The sequence below is a fragment of the Saimiri boliviensis genome, chromosome 10 (assembly GCF_048565385.1).
Source record: "Saimiri boliviensis isolate mSaiBol1 chromosome 10, mSaiBol1.pri, whole genome shotgun sequence".
Taxonomy (NCBI): domain Eukaryota; kingdom Metazoa; phylum Chordata; class Mammalia; order Primates; family Cebidae; genus Saimiri; species Saimiri boliviensis.
The window spans coordinates 6274868-6294371 of NC_133458.1; the positions used below are offsets into that span (position 1 = coordinate 6274868).

Sequence of the window (19504 nt, forward strand, 5' to 3'; positions counted from 1 at the left end):
ACGGTATTTGAAGGCAGTGAGGAAGTGTGCCACACCGGGAAGAATTTTCCAGGCAGAAGGCGCAGCAGATACAAAAGCCCTTGTAGCAGAAGGGCCTAAGCCACGGCAAGGAGGGAACCAGTCAGGCTGGCATGGAGTGGGGCAGACAGGAGGAGCAGGAGATGAGTTCAGTGAGGTCACAGGGCCAGATCACACAGGGCCTGGTAGCCCCTGGCAGGATGAGCTTTAAGTCTGGGTGAGCAGAGGGCTCTGGGGTTTCCTCGGACTGACCTGATTTAGGGTAATTAAGATGGTAACAGCATCACTCTGGCTTGTGTTGGAAAAGGGGAGACCATTTAGGAGGCCACTGCAGTAATACCAGCAAGAACTGAGATGGGCTTGGCCAGGACAGCAATGGATTTGGTCATGAGAAATGGTGGCTTCTAGGTATGTTTTGGGAACGGAGCCAACAGAACTCACTGACAGGGATGAGGTCCAGTGAAAGAGAAAAATGGAGGCCAGAAGACAATTCTAAAGTTACTGGTCTAAATAACTAACTGAAAGGCTGGAGCCTCTGCTAACGAGAGGTGGAGCAGGTTTACAGGGTGGGCTCCGCTCACACCATTGCATCTGAGGGTCTATTTGACACCTCAATGGTTATAGAAAGACTACTGGATGGACGAGGCTGGTGTCTGGGCTACAGATACAGATTCTGGAGTTATCAGAGACAAACAGTACTCAATGAACTGGATGACATCAACAAGGGGGCAGACGCAGACACGGAGGAGAACAGGGCCAGGGCCGAGTCCCGACGAGTCCACGGGAAAGGGGGGCAGGGAAGGAGCCCACAGTGCAGTGGGACCGGCAGGACACCAGGCACATGCTGTCCTCCAGGCCAGCAGGAGCGTGCTTCAGGGACGAGGGACCCAGGGAGCCACAGGTGCCACAGGGCGGGTGGGTGGAGGCCTGAGGACCGGCCAGGAGTGGGCCATGAGCAGGCTCCACCGTACACACAGGAGCAGCTGGGCCAGGCCATGGGGAGGAAGCCATGCGAAGAGGCCATGACTGGAATGTGCTGAAGCAAGGACGTGAGGAGAGGAAGGGGGCAAAGAATAGCTGCGGCAGGTGGAACAGGAAGTGGCGTCGAGAGAGGGCTTTTTAAGAAGGGAGAAATGATGACTTGCTCTAGCCCCCCTGGAAAGACCCCACAGGGAAGGGAATGAGCAGTGGGAGAGAGGGAAGACCTGCAGGAGTACTATGCAGGGCAGTCAGGGCAGAGACGTCCTCAGATATCCTCAGGGACAGCTTGGCCTCCCGAGAGGCTGGAGGTCCTGACTCTGGTCATGCAGTGTGCCTTTTGGACAGTGGGGAGGCCGGTAAGTCTCTTCCCAGAATATTTTTAAGTGCATAAAATAAGCAGATTACAAAGGAAACCAATTATGCTGAAATGCAATTATCAAAATTCAAAAGTATCAAAAGACTTTTCTAACAAGAGACAGTAACTCACAGCTTCATATTTTAAGCAACAAGATCTTGCAGCAGGTCTTTGGAAGAAGCGATGAGCGTCGACACTTCAAGGACTTGCACCCATGACTGTGCCTTGGACCTACCTGGGTTCCACGTGGTGATGAAGCCAGAGGTACCAGGTCCAGCTCCACTCTGTCCCTTGCCATTTACTCCTTCAGAAAATCTATTTGGTAGAAATGGAACCAAAGCCTGACTGTCCTCACACCCTCCACTGTGAAGCCCTGCGGTCTACGGAAACAGCCTCCTCACAGGCTCCCTACTTGCATGCTGTGCCCCAGAATCTACTTGCAACACAGCAGCCGTGATCATCACATCAACACACATCCCATCGATGCCAGTCCCACCCTCAAGCCCCTCAAGAGTCTTCTATGCCAAATCCTGCCCACAGCACACACGCCCCAGGGCTTCCAGGCGGCCCACTGCTCAGGCAGCAACTGGGCCCATGGGCCACACCTGGACCACCACCTGCTTCAGTGCAAGGCGTGAGCTAAGACTGACGTTTACACTGCTAAAAGGTTGGAAAAAAATCAACAGACTAACAGTATTTCATGACATATGGACAGTACATAAAATCCACGTGTCAGCAGCCATAATAAAGCTTTATTTGAAGACAGCCCTGCTCAGCTGTTCATGTCTACAGCAGCTTTCATGCCATGATACAGAGCTGAATCCCTGTGACAGCGACCACACAGCTCAAGAAAGCTACAGCATGTATCCCGACCCTTCCGCCTGGGACCAGGACTCTCACAGGAATGCCCCTCTCAGGCTGAGAGGCAAGGTTCTCTCGCTGCCTCCCACCCTCACCCTGCCCCTCTCCACCTCCTGGCAGTTCTGCTCACTCTCCATCCTTGCTCTTGCCTGCCCCTGCCTCAGGGCCTCACTGCTAGACAGGCTCCGCCCTAGACTCCCGCCTGGAGCCCCTCCTCAACTGGCTCCGGGAGGCCTTCCCTCACTAGCTAGAGGAGGCTGAACCTCACCACCCACCAATCCCAGACTCTTGTCTCCTCTGCTCTATTTCTCCTCCTTGGCACTCGCACTATGTATTTCACTCATGCACTTGACTACTGTGTCTCCTTCCCCCGCAAGAGTGCCACGTTAACAATGGCAGGGATTTGTCTCCTGTTTTGGTCACAGCTGATCCTGTAGGTCCCCTATAAATAGTGCTCAGTGAATAAATGAATGAAGGCTGGGCGCGGTGGCTCAAGCCTATAATCCCAGCACTTTGGGAGGCCAAGGCAGGTGCATCTCCTGAGGTCAGGAGTTCAATGCCAGCCTGGCCAACACGGTAAAACTCCATCTCTACTAAAAATACAAAAAAAAATTAGCTGCATGTGGTGATGCATACCTATAATCCCAGCTACTGCTGAGGCAGGAGAATAGAATCACTTGAACCCAGGAAGTGGAGGTTGCAGTGTGCCAAGATTGCGCCATGTCACTCCACCCTTGGCAACAAGAGCGAAACTCTGTCTCAAAAATAAAATAAAATAAAACAAAACAGAAATAAACGAATGAATGGGTCCTGCAGGGACAGCACAGCCACCTGCTCACTCTGCCTCAGAATCTCACCTCGCACCTCCACAGGGCCAAAGCCTAGCCTTCCACTCTGCATCCTGGATAAAGCGGCTTCTCTCCGCATGTTCTCATAATGTATAACACATATCATTAGTGTCTTGTAACAAGAAGAGAAAACTCAAAACGCACTAACCTGCTGCGAGTCAAATCGAGTCTGGGTACTGCTCTACAAAATCACAAAACGGAAGTTCTCCCTTCCCCAAACTGAACCAATTCAAAAATGTATTTCATACAACCACTGTGTTGGAATAAACCTGCAGCATTTTCTCTGAATTAAATCAAAACTAAATTGGTATTCTCATGTTATTTCTGATTCCCCACGCAATCATGTGTCTGTTCTACACGACCTGGCGTCAGCCCCCGGGCATCTTATTTCTGCAGGTCTTGTGTCATAGCACGTAAGGGCTCAGGGCTCGTGCACCACTTCTCATCAGCATTAACAGTAATAACAGGAGAAACATGCTCAGCATGCGCTGGTTACATGTTGTCACAGTCACTGGCCACTTACGCCTGCCTCCCCATGATGAAGCAGGTGTTACTACCCATTTTCAGATTAAAGTACCAGCAGTCAGAAGCTAAGTAACTGGCCCAAAGCCACACAGCCAGGGAGCTGCAGATGTGCCTGACTCCAAAGCCCGTGCTCACGGCCATGGGATTAAGAGAGCACTATAAAAAAAACCAATCATGGCATTTATTCGGTACTTAGTTATTAGTAAGAATAACATTTACTCGGGAAACACAGGCGCACCTTGTTTTCTTGTGCTTTGCTTTCTCGAACTTGGCCGACCGTGTGTTTGTTACCGACGTAAGGTTGGAGAAAACTGCATCAAGCAGGTCTGCCAGCGCCATTTCCCAACCGCACGCGCTCACTTCATGTCTCTGTATCAGCATCTTTTAGCAATAACACATCTTTTAAATGAAGGAAGGTACACTGGTTTTTTATAAATCATACTATGATACACTTCAACCATAATATAGTACAAATAGCCTTCGGGTGCACTGGGAAACCAAAAAATGTGTGTGACTCACTTCATTGTGCCACTCACGTTACTGGGATGGCCTGAAACTGAACCCACAAAATCTCCAAGGTACACCTGTAACAACTTTTATCACAGATCAAGCACTATACTTCACCCTCTGTAAGGAGGATCTAATAATCCTATGAGAACTCAGACCATGGCCATCCTGCGCCAGGGGACACAGAGGCTGGGGATGAGTGCAGTCACGATGCTGGGATGGCTCGGCCCATGAGGAGACCCACGCGGCTTAGCCATGCAGCCTATGCTCTTAACCACGACAACCTAAAAATAATACTGCTCAAAACACTTCCCAAAAAAGCCAAAATTCAAAATGACTGATTCCAAAAAACCATTTAATTCAGAAAACAAAGTGATCCCTTATCACTTCTGATACACTGTGAGAAATCAGCAAATCTCCTGGGTTATGTTCCAGTGATCAGCAGTCTTCTGGACACTTTCCTGACACCAGCCCACTGTCATTCCCTCCCACAGCCCATGCAGAACTGCGACTGGAAATCCAAACACATTCAAAGACCGGCTGAGCCAAGTCAGCATTTTAGCTGGAAAGTATCTGCCCCATTCAAGGCAGCAGATTCTCAAATCACAATCATTCGACTAGAAGAGCACACCATTAGTTACAGCCTCCTGTGTATGCCAGATTAGGCCAGAAAAATACACATATCTTGGTAATAAAATTGTCTTGACCTAAGCTAGAAAAGTATCAAAAACCTAAATGCAGAAAAAAGAGTTGGTATTGAAACAGACATAGCATGAAGCATCAGGCCTCATTACAAATCAGATTTTTAAAGAATTTCAGTCACTTAAGAAAGTGCTCACAACATAATGCTACTAATACATAGCATATGAAACAGAAATATAACAGGATATATCGATCTACCTATTCACAGTTCATGAAAAGGGAAAGATGAAGTAACAACATAAACAGTGAATCCAAAAGGAGTAACTTCCGCTTTGTAAATATGCTTTATGCATCTAAATTTTCTAATTTCAACATGAATTTTGCATTGGAAATCATACACTCTGCTCATCTGTAGAGTCTAAGTTTTCTTTGGTAAACCTGGGTGGTTACAACACGGGTCCTCTGATCGGCCCCAACCCCGTCTCTACAGTACACCTTTCACTTCTCACCCGGTGTCAGATGCTATTTATTTATTCCGTTCACTGTGTCGACTGGATAAATGTATACTTCATGATGCCAAATAAAAGTCTCCATTTTAAACCACCCCTGCAGATGGAAAGGCCTTGTCTTTACGCTGGTAAAAGAATATCATAGCGCATACCGTTATAAACACCACACATAACCCATTAACCTCCTGAAATTTATGTCAGAAAGGTTGGAAATAAAACCCATATTAACAGCAAGTTCTTAATATCTAATGTAGTATGAAAAATAACAAAAATTCTCCTTCCTTAATACTAAGAGGCTCTCTTCTTTACCTGGTTTTGCAGACACACAGTGCCACCTATCAGCCGTCCTCTGTAACTGCAGGTGCAACATAACAGCTCACAGGCACGCTTTCCCCTCTCCCTGGTATTTAGCTGCCCATGATCACGACAGGTTAAGAAGACAGCTCTGTGGATTTTGCATTTTGTATCCATTTTGATAACTGAAAATTGCCAATTGTTTTGCAGTACTTTATTATATTGGGTGTCTTGTCTTTTTTGGGCTTTTAGTTAGCTAATGAATGAATACATTAGACACTTTGGGTTTTAGTTGGGATTTTACATAGCTTGCATTTTAATTCTTTGGTTCTTTGCTGTTTCTATTAACCCATAGCATTATTTTAATAAATGTTATAATACCAAAAAAGAAAAAAGAAAAAAAAGAAAAAGAAGACAGCTCTGTTAGAAGCCCCTGCTATTTCTATATTGCATTCTTTAAAAGTTTTACTTCCTTAGGAACTGGAGCTTTTTACTGTCGAACTGAACCCAGAATCTGCAATCCCAGAGGTGTCTGAACATACCGTCTAAAATATAAACTATTACGAAATCATGCTGCCATGTGTGTACCTATGCAACAATCTTGCATGTTCTTCACATGTACCCCGAAACCTAAAATGCAGTAAAAATTTAAAAAAAAAAACTATTATGATACCCAACAGTGTCCCAGGAGAAATCCAGGCAAGTCTCTGGTTCCAGCTCTAAACAGCTGCCTGATGAGAAGGGACATAACAACTAATGGCAAATTTCTTACCAGGACTACCCACACATCTTTCCTATAACCAACCCTTCCTGCAACTGCTGTGATTTGGCCGCTACCTAGCTCCTCTCACAAGGCTGCTCACTGCTGCATGGTGAACTCAAGGGCTACCTCTTGACTCTCATCCTGTGTGACCTCTCAGTGCCACTTAAAGGGCCCCCTGGCTTCTAGAGTTTTCCTTCTCTTCTCAGACAACTCTTTCTTGACTTCTGTGACTGTTAATTCTGTGTGGCCACTTGGGCAGGGCACTGCACCCAGTGATTTAACCAGACACTAACCGAGGGGTTGCTGTGAGGGTATTTTGCGGATGTCATCAACATTAAGGAAAGATTACCTTCTCTAATGTGGCTGGGCCTCAGCTGAAGGTCTCAAGACAAAAACTGAGACTTCCCCGAGAAGGAATTCTGCCTGAGTTTCCAGCTTGCCAGCCTTCCTACAAATGTTGAACTTGCCAGCCTGAAAGCAAGCCAATTCCTTAAAATAAATTTTATAGATAATATAGAGATAAAGATAGAGATAGTGGCCGGGTGTGGTAGCTCACACCTGTAATTCCATCACTTTGGGAGGCTGAGATGAGCAGACCACTTGAGCCCAGGAAGGCACTGATGATGAGACCAGCCTGATAACATAGCAAGACCCCATCTCTTCAAAGAAAAAGATAGAGATAGTGAGATACCTGCTATTGGTTCTGTTTCTGAGGAGCCCTGACTGACAATATCTCTGGCCTCCTTTCTCTGCTCATCTTAAAAGCCTGACCTTTCTGCTGGTTCAGGCTAAGGCCATCTTGTCCTCACCTGCTGCTCTCCTTCGATGACATCCATCTGCAGATCATTTATTTCTATTAGCACACCGACGGTCCTCAAATCTCTGTGTCTGGCCTGGACCCGCAAAGCCTCCAGCCTACATATGCAACTCAGCATCTCCACCAGCCTAGACCTAGTCTTCCGCTGCCTGAAAAGGGCTCCCTGCCGCTGTGTCTCCTCTGCTGGTAAATGACACCCCCACCCTCCTAGATATGCAAGCAAGAACCCTGAACCTTTTCCTCCCTTTTCCTCCCACTTGTCAAGCTCTCGCCTATGCTCTGGAGCCTCTCTCCTCTCCCTGCTTCCTCCACGTGCCACCTACAGCCACTTCCCAATCCAGTGCTGTCCTGCCTCCCCGTGGTTCTATAGTGGCCTTCTGCCTGGTCTTCTTGAATCCTAACCCCGTCTCCAATCCATGTCCCCTGGTGCAGCCCAAGCACTTTTCTGGAACTGAAGTTGGGTCACATCACATTCTGCATAGAATCGTCAGTGCCCTCAAGATAAAATCTAACTCCACGTGAGGTCCCTCCAGGTGGGTATGCCCGTCTTTCCTTGGAGCCCCAGTTGGTAATGGTGGCCCCCGTGCCCTCCCCCTAGGCCCTGTGTAGTCTGGCCCCAAGCACATCCCAGGCCTCACACTCCCCATTCCCATCTTCAAATTTGAGGTCCAAGGAGACCCAATTCCCTCCAGACCCACAGGCTCACACTACTTTCCTTCACCCCAGTGCCGCACACAGATCCCACTGCCTGAAAAATCCTTCCCTCCCATGCTGCATTCCCTGCTCTGACCAAGTCATATCAGCCTTCACTCCGATCTGAGCTGTCCCACAGAGTAGCTGTTAACCACATAAGACAAGTTCTAATTCATAGTTAAACCAAGTTTAAAGCGTTGTTCCTCAGCAGCACCAGTCACATTTCAAGGGCTCAGTGGCCATCCTGGGCAGCACAGAGGCAGATACTGCCATCACCATCTAGCACCACTGGAGAGCACAGACCCGGATCTTCACACGCCTGTCTACAAAGACGCCCAGCCCAGGCCCCCATGGCTCTCCCAGCACAGGCCTGACACACCCCAGCTGCTTAGCGCCTGCAGTGTAGCCTGGCGCTCTGCGAGTGCTCATGATATGATTGGATGTTGCCAGAGCAGCAGAGCTCCACCATCTACCTCTCCAGCAGCCTCCCACAGCAACAGGCGTCTTCATGTTTCTCTGAGTTGGGCAAGTCAGTGTCCAATTTCCAGTCGTTAACATCAGCCTTCCCTTCCCGGTAAGACAAGACTGCCGTTTTGGGATGTATCAACAGGAAGCATGAAAAGAAGTGATGAGGGATATTAGTGTGGAACTGGGGCTAAAAGAACAGAGCTCTAGAACCTTCCCTGCCTACTACCGTGACCACACCAGAGCAGCTACCTTTTTATTTGTTCACATATTACACTTCAACCAGGACTTCATCTGAATAAAAGACCTATTTGAAAAACGATTAAAAACCAATGATATGTATTTTTTTCTGACTTTCTCTCTTCAAATATTAAAGGTATTTAAACATACTCAACATTAAAAACTAATAATAGAGCCAGCGCAGGGTTCACACCTATAATCCCAGCACTTTGAGGGGCTGAGGCAAGATGACGGCTTGAGGCCAGGAGTTTAAGACCAGCCTGGGCAACAGAGCAAAACCTCAACTCCACAAAAAAAATATTTTTAGTTAGCTGCATGTGGTAGCCCATGCCTGTAGTTCCAGGGGGGCTGAGGTGGGAGGACTGAGCCCAGGAGGTGGAGCCTGCAGTGAGTTGTGATCACATCACTGCACTTCAGCGTGGGTGACAGAGCAAGACTCTGTTTCTAAATAAGAATAAAACGTATATATATATATATATATATATATATATATAAAAAACTCATTTACTCTGCAACATGCTTCTCTAGTTTAAAAGGCATTAGCATAATTATTATATATATATACTCATTTCAAGCAATTTGTTACAGAAAAATTAGTCCCTTTGCTATATCAAGATGTATTCACATCTGCTTCACCAACTTCATGAAGAGGAATTTTTAAACTCCCAACCCACTGCTGGAGCAGGTTAAAGATATTTTATTGCGGGCCCCAGTCTCCCTCCGAGGTCTGCTTCCCACTACCCTCCCCTCTGCCGTAGGCTGTGCCCAACACAAGCACCTCAAGCATCTGCCCACTCTCCTTCTATCTGCGCTCATTATCTTCCCTCCACCTGGCCGGTCCACCCACCCCAGCTCTGCAGGCCAAGCTCTCAGACTCAGCTCAGATGGCAGCTTCTCAAAGCCATTCTTGATCCCCTCTAATTAAATGCAATCTGCCCCTTCTCTCGATTACCATAATTTGCATGATTCACTTTAATGACATTTGGTTTGTAGTGGTTCCCATTAGAGTTATTTCAGTATTTTTAGCTTCTTTATAAGCTCTTGAAGACGAGAACCATATCTCGTACATACTTAAATCCCCTAATTTAACAATAGTATCTTGTACTACAGGTACTCAAGTACCTCCTGAATAGAACTAAGTAGAAAGACATCTATCACATGACAAAGCAATTCAAATTGGCTTCCCCCTCAAGTAAAGCGTTCAAGTTACTAAACACTGGCGGATATAGGAGTGGGCTGGTGCTGACGGTGGTTCTCAGGTTGGCTGCACATTACAGTCACCTGGAAAGCTTTTAAGACCCAGGTGCCCAGGCTCCCCTCAGCCCAAGCCCAATGACATCAGAATCCCCAAGGGTGGGACCCAGACTCTGGTCTACTTTACAGCTCCTGGATGAAGAGGGTGGGTGAAGCTTGTTTTCACCTGCTCTCACACAGAGGCTTCCCCCAGGCCCCCGATCCTGTCATTCCTGGGGGCGGAACAGATAAAACAGATTAAATACCCTTCTCATCTACAAGTCAGACTGAAATAAAAATCAGACAGATGATGGCTACTTTCATCTAAAAATACTGTTTTGCTTGTTTAAAGATTCTGAATTTTTAGTCAAACTCATAGAAGCAGAGAGTAGAATGGTAGTGACCAGGCACTGCAGAGTAGGGGGATGCTGGTCAAAGGGAACAAACTTAGAAGTTTGTTAGAAGATGGGCTAGCTCAGGCCAAGCGCGGTGGCTCAAGCCTGTAATCCCAGCACTATGGGAGGCCGAGGCAGGTGGATCACAAGGTCAAGAGATCGAGACCATCCTGGTCAACATGCTGAAACCCCATCTCTACTAAAAATACAAAAAATTAGCTGGGCATGGTGGTGCGGCCTGTAGTCCCAGCTACTCAGGAGGCTGCAGCAGGAGAATTGCCTGAACCCAGGAGGCGGAGGTTGCGGTGAGCCGAGATCGTGCCATTGCACTCCAGCCTGGGTAACAAGAGTGAAACTCCATCTCAAAAAAAAAAAAAAAAAAGAAGATAGGCTAGCTCTGCAGGCCTAATCACAGCATGCTGAATACAGCGAGAAGTGTGTACAGTGTGGTGGAAATCTGCTCAGAGAGTAACCTTACACATTCTCACTGCTCGCATTTAAAAAGGTAGCTGTGTGTGGTGATGGATGTCTGCATTAACTTGATTGTGGTAAACATTCCTCGATGTATATACTGTACCAAATCATCACACTGTGTACCTTAAATCTACACAATTTTCCTACTCTTAAAGTTTATATATATGTGTGTGTATATATATATATATATATATATACACACATCTATATACACACACACACATTTTACTTGTCAATATACCTCAATAATATACCTACTAAGTATTCATAAAAATTAAAAATTATATTTCAATAAAGCTGGGGGGAAAAAAGATTCTAAATTTTCCAAACCATCTTTCATTCTCACTCTCTATGTTCCTGTCCTCTCCTCGTCTGTCATTCTGAGTAACATGTTAACGCAGTGGCCAGGAGGGTTTCAGCAGAAGCTGAAGTGTGCACCTCCTACTTGCTTCACAGTGCTCAATCCCAAAAACGGTCCAGGAAATATAAACAGCCCCGCCCCACTGGTCCAGTCGAGCACCTCGAGGCGCAGGTGTGGCAGAGGGAGAGCAACCACCTCCTCTGACGACAAAGGCACATCTTCAGGGCACCCACTCTGCTGGTCAATGTGGCCAGCACAGCTGCCCAAAGAAGCTGTGGAACCAGGCAGCTGAGGTCAGGAATCGGCCCCATCGCTCCTGGAGAGAGGGCGTCCCACCCGGCAAGAGTGGCCCAGCATGTGGGAAGCAACATCAAGGAGAGAGAAGGGAAGGACGAGGCATAGTAAGACAAAGAGGAAAAGTACACCCCTAGGACACAGGGATGCTCAGCTGTCAGAGAAAGGCGACTGTGCGTATCTGTAGCATGTCTTCTAACCAGAAGTATCTGTAGCATGTCTTCTAACCAGAAGAGTGTTTTAGAATTATTTTTAAAAACCCACAAACCTACAGATCTGTGCATTTGCTGCCACAGACGATGCTTTTAGGGCACTTAGGAGTAGAAGGAGTTAGAGAAGGGAGCAGAGGAGGCAGTGCACTGAGCAGGAGCAAACCCTGGCAGTGCGGCTTCACTGCTCCAAGAGGCTGCTTCTGGAAGGACCCTCCCCCATCCCACACAGTGAGAGTCCATCTGGGGGTGCTGAGAGCTTCCAGAAACCGAGTCAGCAGAAGCCCTGGCCAGCCGTGTGTGACTCCACCCTGAGCTGTGAGCAGAGCTCCGCAGTGACCCCCCGACAGTCTTTCCTAAACACAGCAAGGAACTCCTGAGGAACTAGCAAAGGCCGTGCCTCGACACGCACAGCCCGAGGGGAGTCCGCAGGTGATGACCCCAGGCCGACCCGGACAGTATTAGAATGAGGCTCTCATAAGGAACTCCTTACATGTCTCCAACAGGCTCTCTCCAGCTTTTGTAAATAAAACTTTATAGGAACCAGCCACGCCTAGTTGTTCAACACGGTCTTCGGCTGCTCTGGCAGAATTGAATAAATGCAGCACAGACCATACGGCTTGCAGAGCCAAAATGATTCACCATCTGGCCCTTTACAGAAAAAGTTGGCCAACTCCTGGTCTGATATCACCACAGGGGAAAAAAAACACTACATCAGCTGTTACCTGGCAGGCTAACGCACAGAAATGGGCATTCTTTTTTTTTTTTTTTTTTCTTTTTTTTTTTTGAGACGGAGTTTCGCTCTTGTTGCCCAGGCTGGAGTGCAATGGCGCGATCTCGGCTCACCGCAACCTCCGCCTCCTGGGTTCAGGCAATTCTCCTGCCTCAGCCTCCTGAGTAGCTGGGATTACAGGCACGTGCCACCATGCCCAGCTAATTTTTAGTATTTTAGTAGAGACGGGGTTTCACCATGTTGAACAGGTTGGTCTCGATCTCTCGACCTTGTGATCCACCCGCCTCGGCCTCCCAAAGTGCTGGGAATACAGGCTTGAGCCACCGCGCCCGGCTGAAATGGGCATTCTTAAGCCTCAATATTAAGCTTCTATCTAGTCATCAATACTTTAGAAGGAGGCCCCTTTCTCGGGGGCTATGGGAGAGGCAGTGGTGCCCACCAAACACTACCCTCGTGGCTTCCAGTGCTGGTGGGAGGCTGGACCACATGACAGCCATGGAGGAGGGGTGGAGCAGGCCGCCAGCTGAATGGTGATGTGTTCCAGAAGGGCAGCCACAACATAGTGGCAGAGCCTACTGCTGACCACACCAGCTAGGAACCACGTGCAAAGAAATAAACCTCTGCGGCTAAACATTGAGATTCTGGCTTAATTTTTCCAGTTAACATATTCTGGTCTACTCTGACTGTAACTTAGAAAGGTGGCAAAGGAGGTGGTCTCCTTCGTGTCTCTCATTTCCCTCCACGGGGTACACAGCTCAGCTACATGACAAAGGAGGAAGCATGGCCAACACTAGGACATTCAGTCCTTCCACCTCTCAACCCTACTTGAATTTCAAATCACTTGCAAGGCAGTCGTAACACTGGAGAGGTCCTATACAAAAAACCAAGATGGCTGATGGAGGACAGGATTTATTCTGCACAAACTTGACAGCCAGGGCCAAGCTGTACCCTCCTGAAAGCCACAGAGAAGAAATGATTATCCTGGTGACAAAGTGGTCAGGGACAGGGTTTCCCTCTTTGAAGAATAATATTGCTGGCTGCGGTGGCATGTGCCTGTGATGCTGAAGCAGGAGGATCGCTTGAGCCTGAGAGGTTGAGGCTGCAGTAAGCTGTGATGATGCCACTGCACTCCAGCGTGGGCGACAAAAGGAAGAATCCTCTTCCCTCCACATTTCACATAATTTTCAGTGTGATATGGTGGGAAAAGCATGAGTTTTCAAAGACATGGAAAATTGACTTAAAAGGCAACCATGCTACTCTGCAGCCTTGTGATCTCACCAGCACGTAACCCAGGTATCTTTCGCCACCTTTTCCCCAACTCTAGGGCTCAGTGTCATTATCTACTAAATAAGGGGCTCCATCCACATGGTCTCCGAGACCACTGCTACTCCAAAACTTCTGTGAAGTCCAGGGAAGTAAACTGTCAAACAAGAAAATTTCCACCCCATCAGGAGCAATCTTTAACTGCTGGCAGTTTCCTCTGCTTTATGATGGGATTAAGATTGAACAGTGCTCGCCTGGTGCTTGCTTTCACTGATGAGAAGACCCAGTTAATGTCAGGCAGGATTTAAGAAGTGGAGAGGACGTAACATGCTATCTTTCTTAACTTTCATACCCCAGTCTCTTTTCAGTTTCCCTTTCTTTGTACTTTTTATTAGAAAAGTATTTTAAAATATGCAGTAAAAACTGACCTATAATTCGTTTACAACCACAAAAGTTACCTAAACAGAAAAAAATTTTAACAATAAAATTTCAAACTTTAAAACACACAAAAAAGAAAGTAAAAGTTATCCATCATTCCACCCCAAAGATATTTAAGAGTTTAGCATACATAATTCAAAAACCACGCAAACTATATTTTATATAAAATGAAATATATGTAAATTTTACAAGTTGCTTTTTTACTTAATATATAACTGTAGCTATCTTTTCATGTGAATTTATATTGAGTCACCTAATCTTTTATAAAGCTATATAGTATTCCAGGGTACAGGTGAAGTAATACTGATGCTCTCTGTTGAGCCTGATTCCCTCCTCTTTACAATTCAGCTACCTAAGTCTGAATAAGGTGAGTGAAGTCATGACAGTGAGAGCTGCTGGCATGACTCACTCAAGCAAAGGTTAATTAATTAAAGATGAAGGAAGCCTAAATGGCCATCTCCTTCTGCTCACAATCTCTGGCTGTCAGTGAGATTTCTTTTTACTCAATAATCAAATAGACTAGATTTTTCTCATTCCAGGTTTCAAAATTCCCTGCAATCAAAGAACTCTGAAAAAAAATACATGAGCATATTCTGTTTAACTGTCCCATTTTGGGCTCTACTTCTATCTGACAACAGCACATCTGCACTAAACCCAAATATGCATGAAACAAAACCAATGGAGCTTACAGGCAGCATGGGGGAGGGTATCACTCTTACTTTCAATCAATATGTGTGGCTGAAACTGTCCAGCTTAAAATATATCTTGTCAGAAAATATGTTTACAATACTTAAATACTTCTAGTTGGCCAGGTGCAGTGGCTCACGCCTATAATTCCAACACTTTGGGCGGCCAAGGCGGGTGGATTGCCTGAGCTCAGGAGTTCAAGACCAGCCTGGGCAACATGGTGAAACCCTGTCTCTACTAAAATAAAAATTAAAAAAAAAAATTTATCCAGGCATAGCAACATGCGTGTATTGTCCCAGCTAGCTACTCAGGAGGCTGAGGCAGGAGAATTGCTTAAACTCAGGAGGTGGAGGTTGTAGTAAGCCAAGATCTCTCCACTGTACTCCAGCCTCGGCGACAGAGCAAGACTCCATCTCAAAAAAAAAAAAAAAAACTTCTAGTTAATTGAGTCATTTTCCGTTTTCTCTTATAATTATACTGTCTTGAATAAATCCTATAAAACAGAAGGTAAAATAGGAACATCTACTAGTAATAGACAGTAATACCCTCTTCTAAGAATTATGGGCCTTTAGCTGTGGAATGAGATGGAAGTACCTTACCCAGGCAGCTTATACCTTATACAGTGGACGCCGCACATCGATGGGGCAGTTCTGTATTACTTCATCAACAACATCCGAGATGGATTCCATGAAGTCTGGGTTGGCAAACTGAATTGTGTATCAATATAAAGAAACATTACACATTTCTCTCAAATAGAACATGAAAACTTCTGTAAAGTAACTTTAACAAATACACAATTTATTAAAACAAACAATTCACATTGGAATGAAGGCTATGTCAAATGAGTCCCACGTGACTATGTGTGCGTGGGGTGCTGATGACAAATTTCTCCTCCTGAGGTGAAATGTGTGGACTTAGTGAAGAAAAAATATCCAGCAATAACAAAGACAGACCATCCCCACATCATGAATACACAGTGACTCAGCCTAATAAGAGAAGTGGGAAGCATGTGCATGATCTGTGTGAAGTGCAGCAGGAAACATGAGTGTATATCATTTGACAATAGTGTTAGGAGAAAATTAGGATATAAGGAAAAAAGAAACAGGTTCAATGAAAAATTAATTAAACTTGGTCTAGAAGATGGGGGAAATGTTTTGTTCAATGAGAAGTGTTTGTTTAAAATGAAACGAGCCACATGATAATCATGTTATTTAATACAAAGCCTTAGATTCAATTCTGTAAGTTAAATAAGCTAAAGTATAACTAATTCGGCTCAATTACATTTCCTTTGAAATATTTTAAAAATCAAGGAAAACTTCAAGTGCCATCTCAGAGGAAGGAGGAAGACATTAAGGTGCTCACCAGCTGTTCTCTGGACATTTGACACATTTTAAATCAATACTATTAAAAGTGAGCATTCACTAGATTATCACAGTTATTATTTTATTCATCAGATTACTAGTGAGGTATACATTCTGTGCTGTTTCTCTGTACAAAATAGTCACACACACATCTAAAAATAAGAAGCAGTTTATAACCTACCTTCTGAATAGAAACTGAATTAGCCAGGAAAATATACCAAAATATAAATAAAATGCATTATATGTAAATCTTAAAATGTGCCTCTTAATTACTGCTTTCTGCAAAAGTACTAATAATTCCTTATGACTGCTAGTTAAAATTAACATTTCTAATTCATAAGATCATCTAAATAACAGAAATGCTGGCCTTAGACAGAAGCTTTACCTAACCTGCAGCAGGGAACAGAGCAGGACCCACTGTCCAGGGTTAAAATTAGAAGTTAGGAAGGGCAATCACCAAAGACAAAAAGGTTATAGATTATCCCACTCTTATGCACAGGCAACCTCCATATAGTCCTTGAGATTAGCTACTTGTAATACTAGCATGTGACCACCCACAACCTTTGGAGATTACTTTCAATTCTATCATCTTCTACTGCTCCTGAACGTCTTCCTATACCTGGTAAAACCCATCCTTTACTATTAAAGCAGATAACCAAGTCTATGAAGAGGCAAACTGAACAATCTGTCAAGCAGACAATCTGTGCGGGGGACACAGGGAGAAGACCGAATGGCAGTCACCCTGCTCGCGGGCCCTTTCCTGGGAACCACTCTTTCTGCACTCTGGGTGGCAGTATCGCTCCATCCACACACTTCGGCACACAAAAAAAGAAACATCTTACCTCTGGATGAAAGAATATTTCAGGTCCCAGGAACCTTTCATAACCAACGTCTATAACGAACTTCTTCTGGTTGATCGCATTAATGCCCGTGTACTGTTTGATCCACTTCCGGGGATCCACATCATACTTGGCAAACTCCTTGACTATATCAGGGCAAATGTAACAGTATTTCTCCTGCATACACATACAAAGACGTTGCCAGGCATTAACAACTGCCCAGTGTCTCTGCCCTCAGACAAATAACCAGGAACCCCAGGCAGTAAGCACACCCCTGGAATCAGATCTCTACCCCCACTGTAACTCTAGTGTGGATGTGCTGTCAAGCCTCACATTCCACATGACTACACTTGGACTTTGGACAGTTAAGTCTGCTTTCTTGGCAACTGAGCTATTAATCTCAGCCTTGGTCTACCCAATTTTACTGCGATCCTATCTGACATGACATCTACAGGTGTCTATGAGCACCCTGTCTTGCCTTGTTCCTCTCAGGCGCCCCGTAAGGCCCGCCCTTGGCACCTCTCTGTTGTCCACACTGGACCAGGAGGTGCGTGCTACAGCCTCATCTACCAAGTGCAGCACCGTCCACACCCTCACGCCTGACTGCAGCGGCTTCTTTGGGTCCCGGCAGGCCACAAGCCAGGTGGCCACTATCAACCTGCTGGCTGTTACCCTGCTGTGGAGTCGGCCGCAGCACTTTCATCAGCTCCTCCGACACTACTATCGCTTTCAGGTACCGCACCTGGTTGATGGGGTATTCTAAGTCCCTCAATCAACACATATTTATTTTCTAGGCACTTCAGATACACACGTGAGTGAAACACACACAGATCCCTGCCGGGATGACACTCTAGCTGGGAGTCAGACAACAATACGCAACCATAACAAGTAAATGACATGGTAGGTTATAGAGTGACAGGTTCCGGGAAACAAAGGAAAAGCAAAGTCAGGCGGGAGGCCTGAAGCCGCGCTGCTGCGAGAGAACTCGCTGATGGTTCTCAGCAACAGGCAGCCTGAGGTATACACCATGTCTCCCGGTGTGACTGATGCTCTCGGACACCTCTGTGTTGATCATGTGTCCTTAAAGCTGACCTCAGCAAAGCTGCAGGTGACCCCCAGGTACTAGATGCTGAAAGTACGCTGCCTACAGGAAGAACCCGGCAGGCTGCCCAGCTGGCCCTCGACACACTGGAAGGAATGGCTCTCTCGGGGACCTCCGAAGATGTTCTTGAGGTATGAAGTTTAAAGTTTCCTAGCATCCCTGAAACATACTCTAATGCCATCTTCTGGGTATCTTTGATATACTCTAGCGGAATTTTAAGAAGACCGACAGGCAAAAAGTGTTACGCAACCCTGTGTTCCTTGATGACACAGACAGAGACAGGGCCAGCTGATTACAACCTCAAATCTACCAAGACTGGAGACAAAAGCATTTGGTTGTCCGCAGAGGCCTGGTCAACATCCTACGGCATCTCAATTTACGTAACTGAAATGCTTCCCTTGAAATGCTTCCAAATAGGTGGGTACAGAGTAGCAGGCTTAATGTTAAGGTTCAGGATTCATGCTGCAAGGGTGGTATGTTCACATTACACACTCCCTCAGGCCTGCTCAAGACCACAGAAGGCCATGCAGTAAGGGGAGGCAGTGGGACTCTAAACCACGCCTTTCAGGATCTGTTCCTTTAAAGACAGAAGTGAGGCAACAGGACTACCCCACACAGCAGGGACAAGGCAGCTGATTTGGAGGCTATAAGCAGAGTCTCTTTTACTCTCAGCCCTCACAGGGGGGTAACACACAGTCACATCAGGGACACCAGCTCAGATTTCAGGGTCCAAATGGGAACTCAGACAGCCCATGAGGAGAGGTAAGGCCCAACATGAGGACCGCTCAGCATTCCCAGTGGAAATAGGGAGGACTCAGACTCACTGAGGGCATCAATAACAGAAGGATCAATTCTTTCCCTTTTTTTTTTTTTTTTTTTTCTTTTTTGAAATAGAGACGAGATCTCACTATGTTGCCTGGGCTGGTCTTGAACTTCAGGCTCCAAGCAATCCTCCTGCCTCTGCCTGCCAAAGTGCTAGGATTATAGGTGTGAGCCACTATGAAGGGGCTCAATTCTGACTTAGATTTCTAACAGATTTGAAGAAGCAAGGGAGCTTCAAATAGCCAAATGTTCTACCATTGAGGAAAGGCAAAGAAAGGAGAAGGTAATCCCTTAGAAGATATTTTAGTCTAAAAAAGAATGTTTAATGATGCCTCAGGAAAGCTTCCCCCGAGATGGAAGGGACCACGTCTTCCCCCCACATCACCTTTTCAGCACTGAGAGCCCGCTCCCAGGAATCTCTGGTCACAGGTAAAGCAGGGCAGGTGGTACCCGACTGCAGAGCCTGCCCCATGCCAGTGCCTCCTGGCCTAAAAACACCTCGGGAATCATCTCTGATGCTTCCTTTCCTTCAACCAGCCTCAGTTATGAGGTGCTGAGATGGGAGGAAGGCAGTGAGGAGAAGGGTGGGTGTCAGGCTCACCCCGCTCAAGCTCCGCTACACTCAGAAACTGTGCAATATGGCCAGAAATCACACCCACACCTGTGGGAATTTTGTGTAACAGCTCTGGAGCCTAGCGTGGCAGTGTTCTGCTGCTGTGGTTGCCTCCTAATTCTAGAGCAAAGCATGGAGGCAGTGTGGGAGGAGCGCTCTGGT

At 46.2% G+C, this 19504-nt stretch overlaps 1 protein-coding gene across 7 annotated transcripts in view; it reads right to left on the reverse strand.

Annotated features, from left to right (window-relative positions):
• The window catches only part of ACTR3B (actin related protein 3B), a 103940-nt gene that overhangs the window by 18726 nt on the left and 65710 nt on the right, over positions 1-19504 (reverse strand). For all 7 annotated transcript variants that reach the window (XM_074378866.1, XM_074378868.1, XM_074378870.1 and 4 more), the window contains 2 exons: positions 16809-16982; positions 15220-15312 (listed from right to left, as the gene is read on the reverse strand). In XM_074378866.1, coding sequence (XP_074234967.1) covers positions 15220-15312; positions 16809-16982 — 267 coding nt within the window. The remainder of the gene's footprint in view (positions 1-15219; positions 15313-16808; positions 16983-19504) is intronic.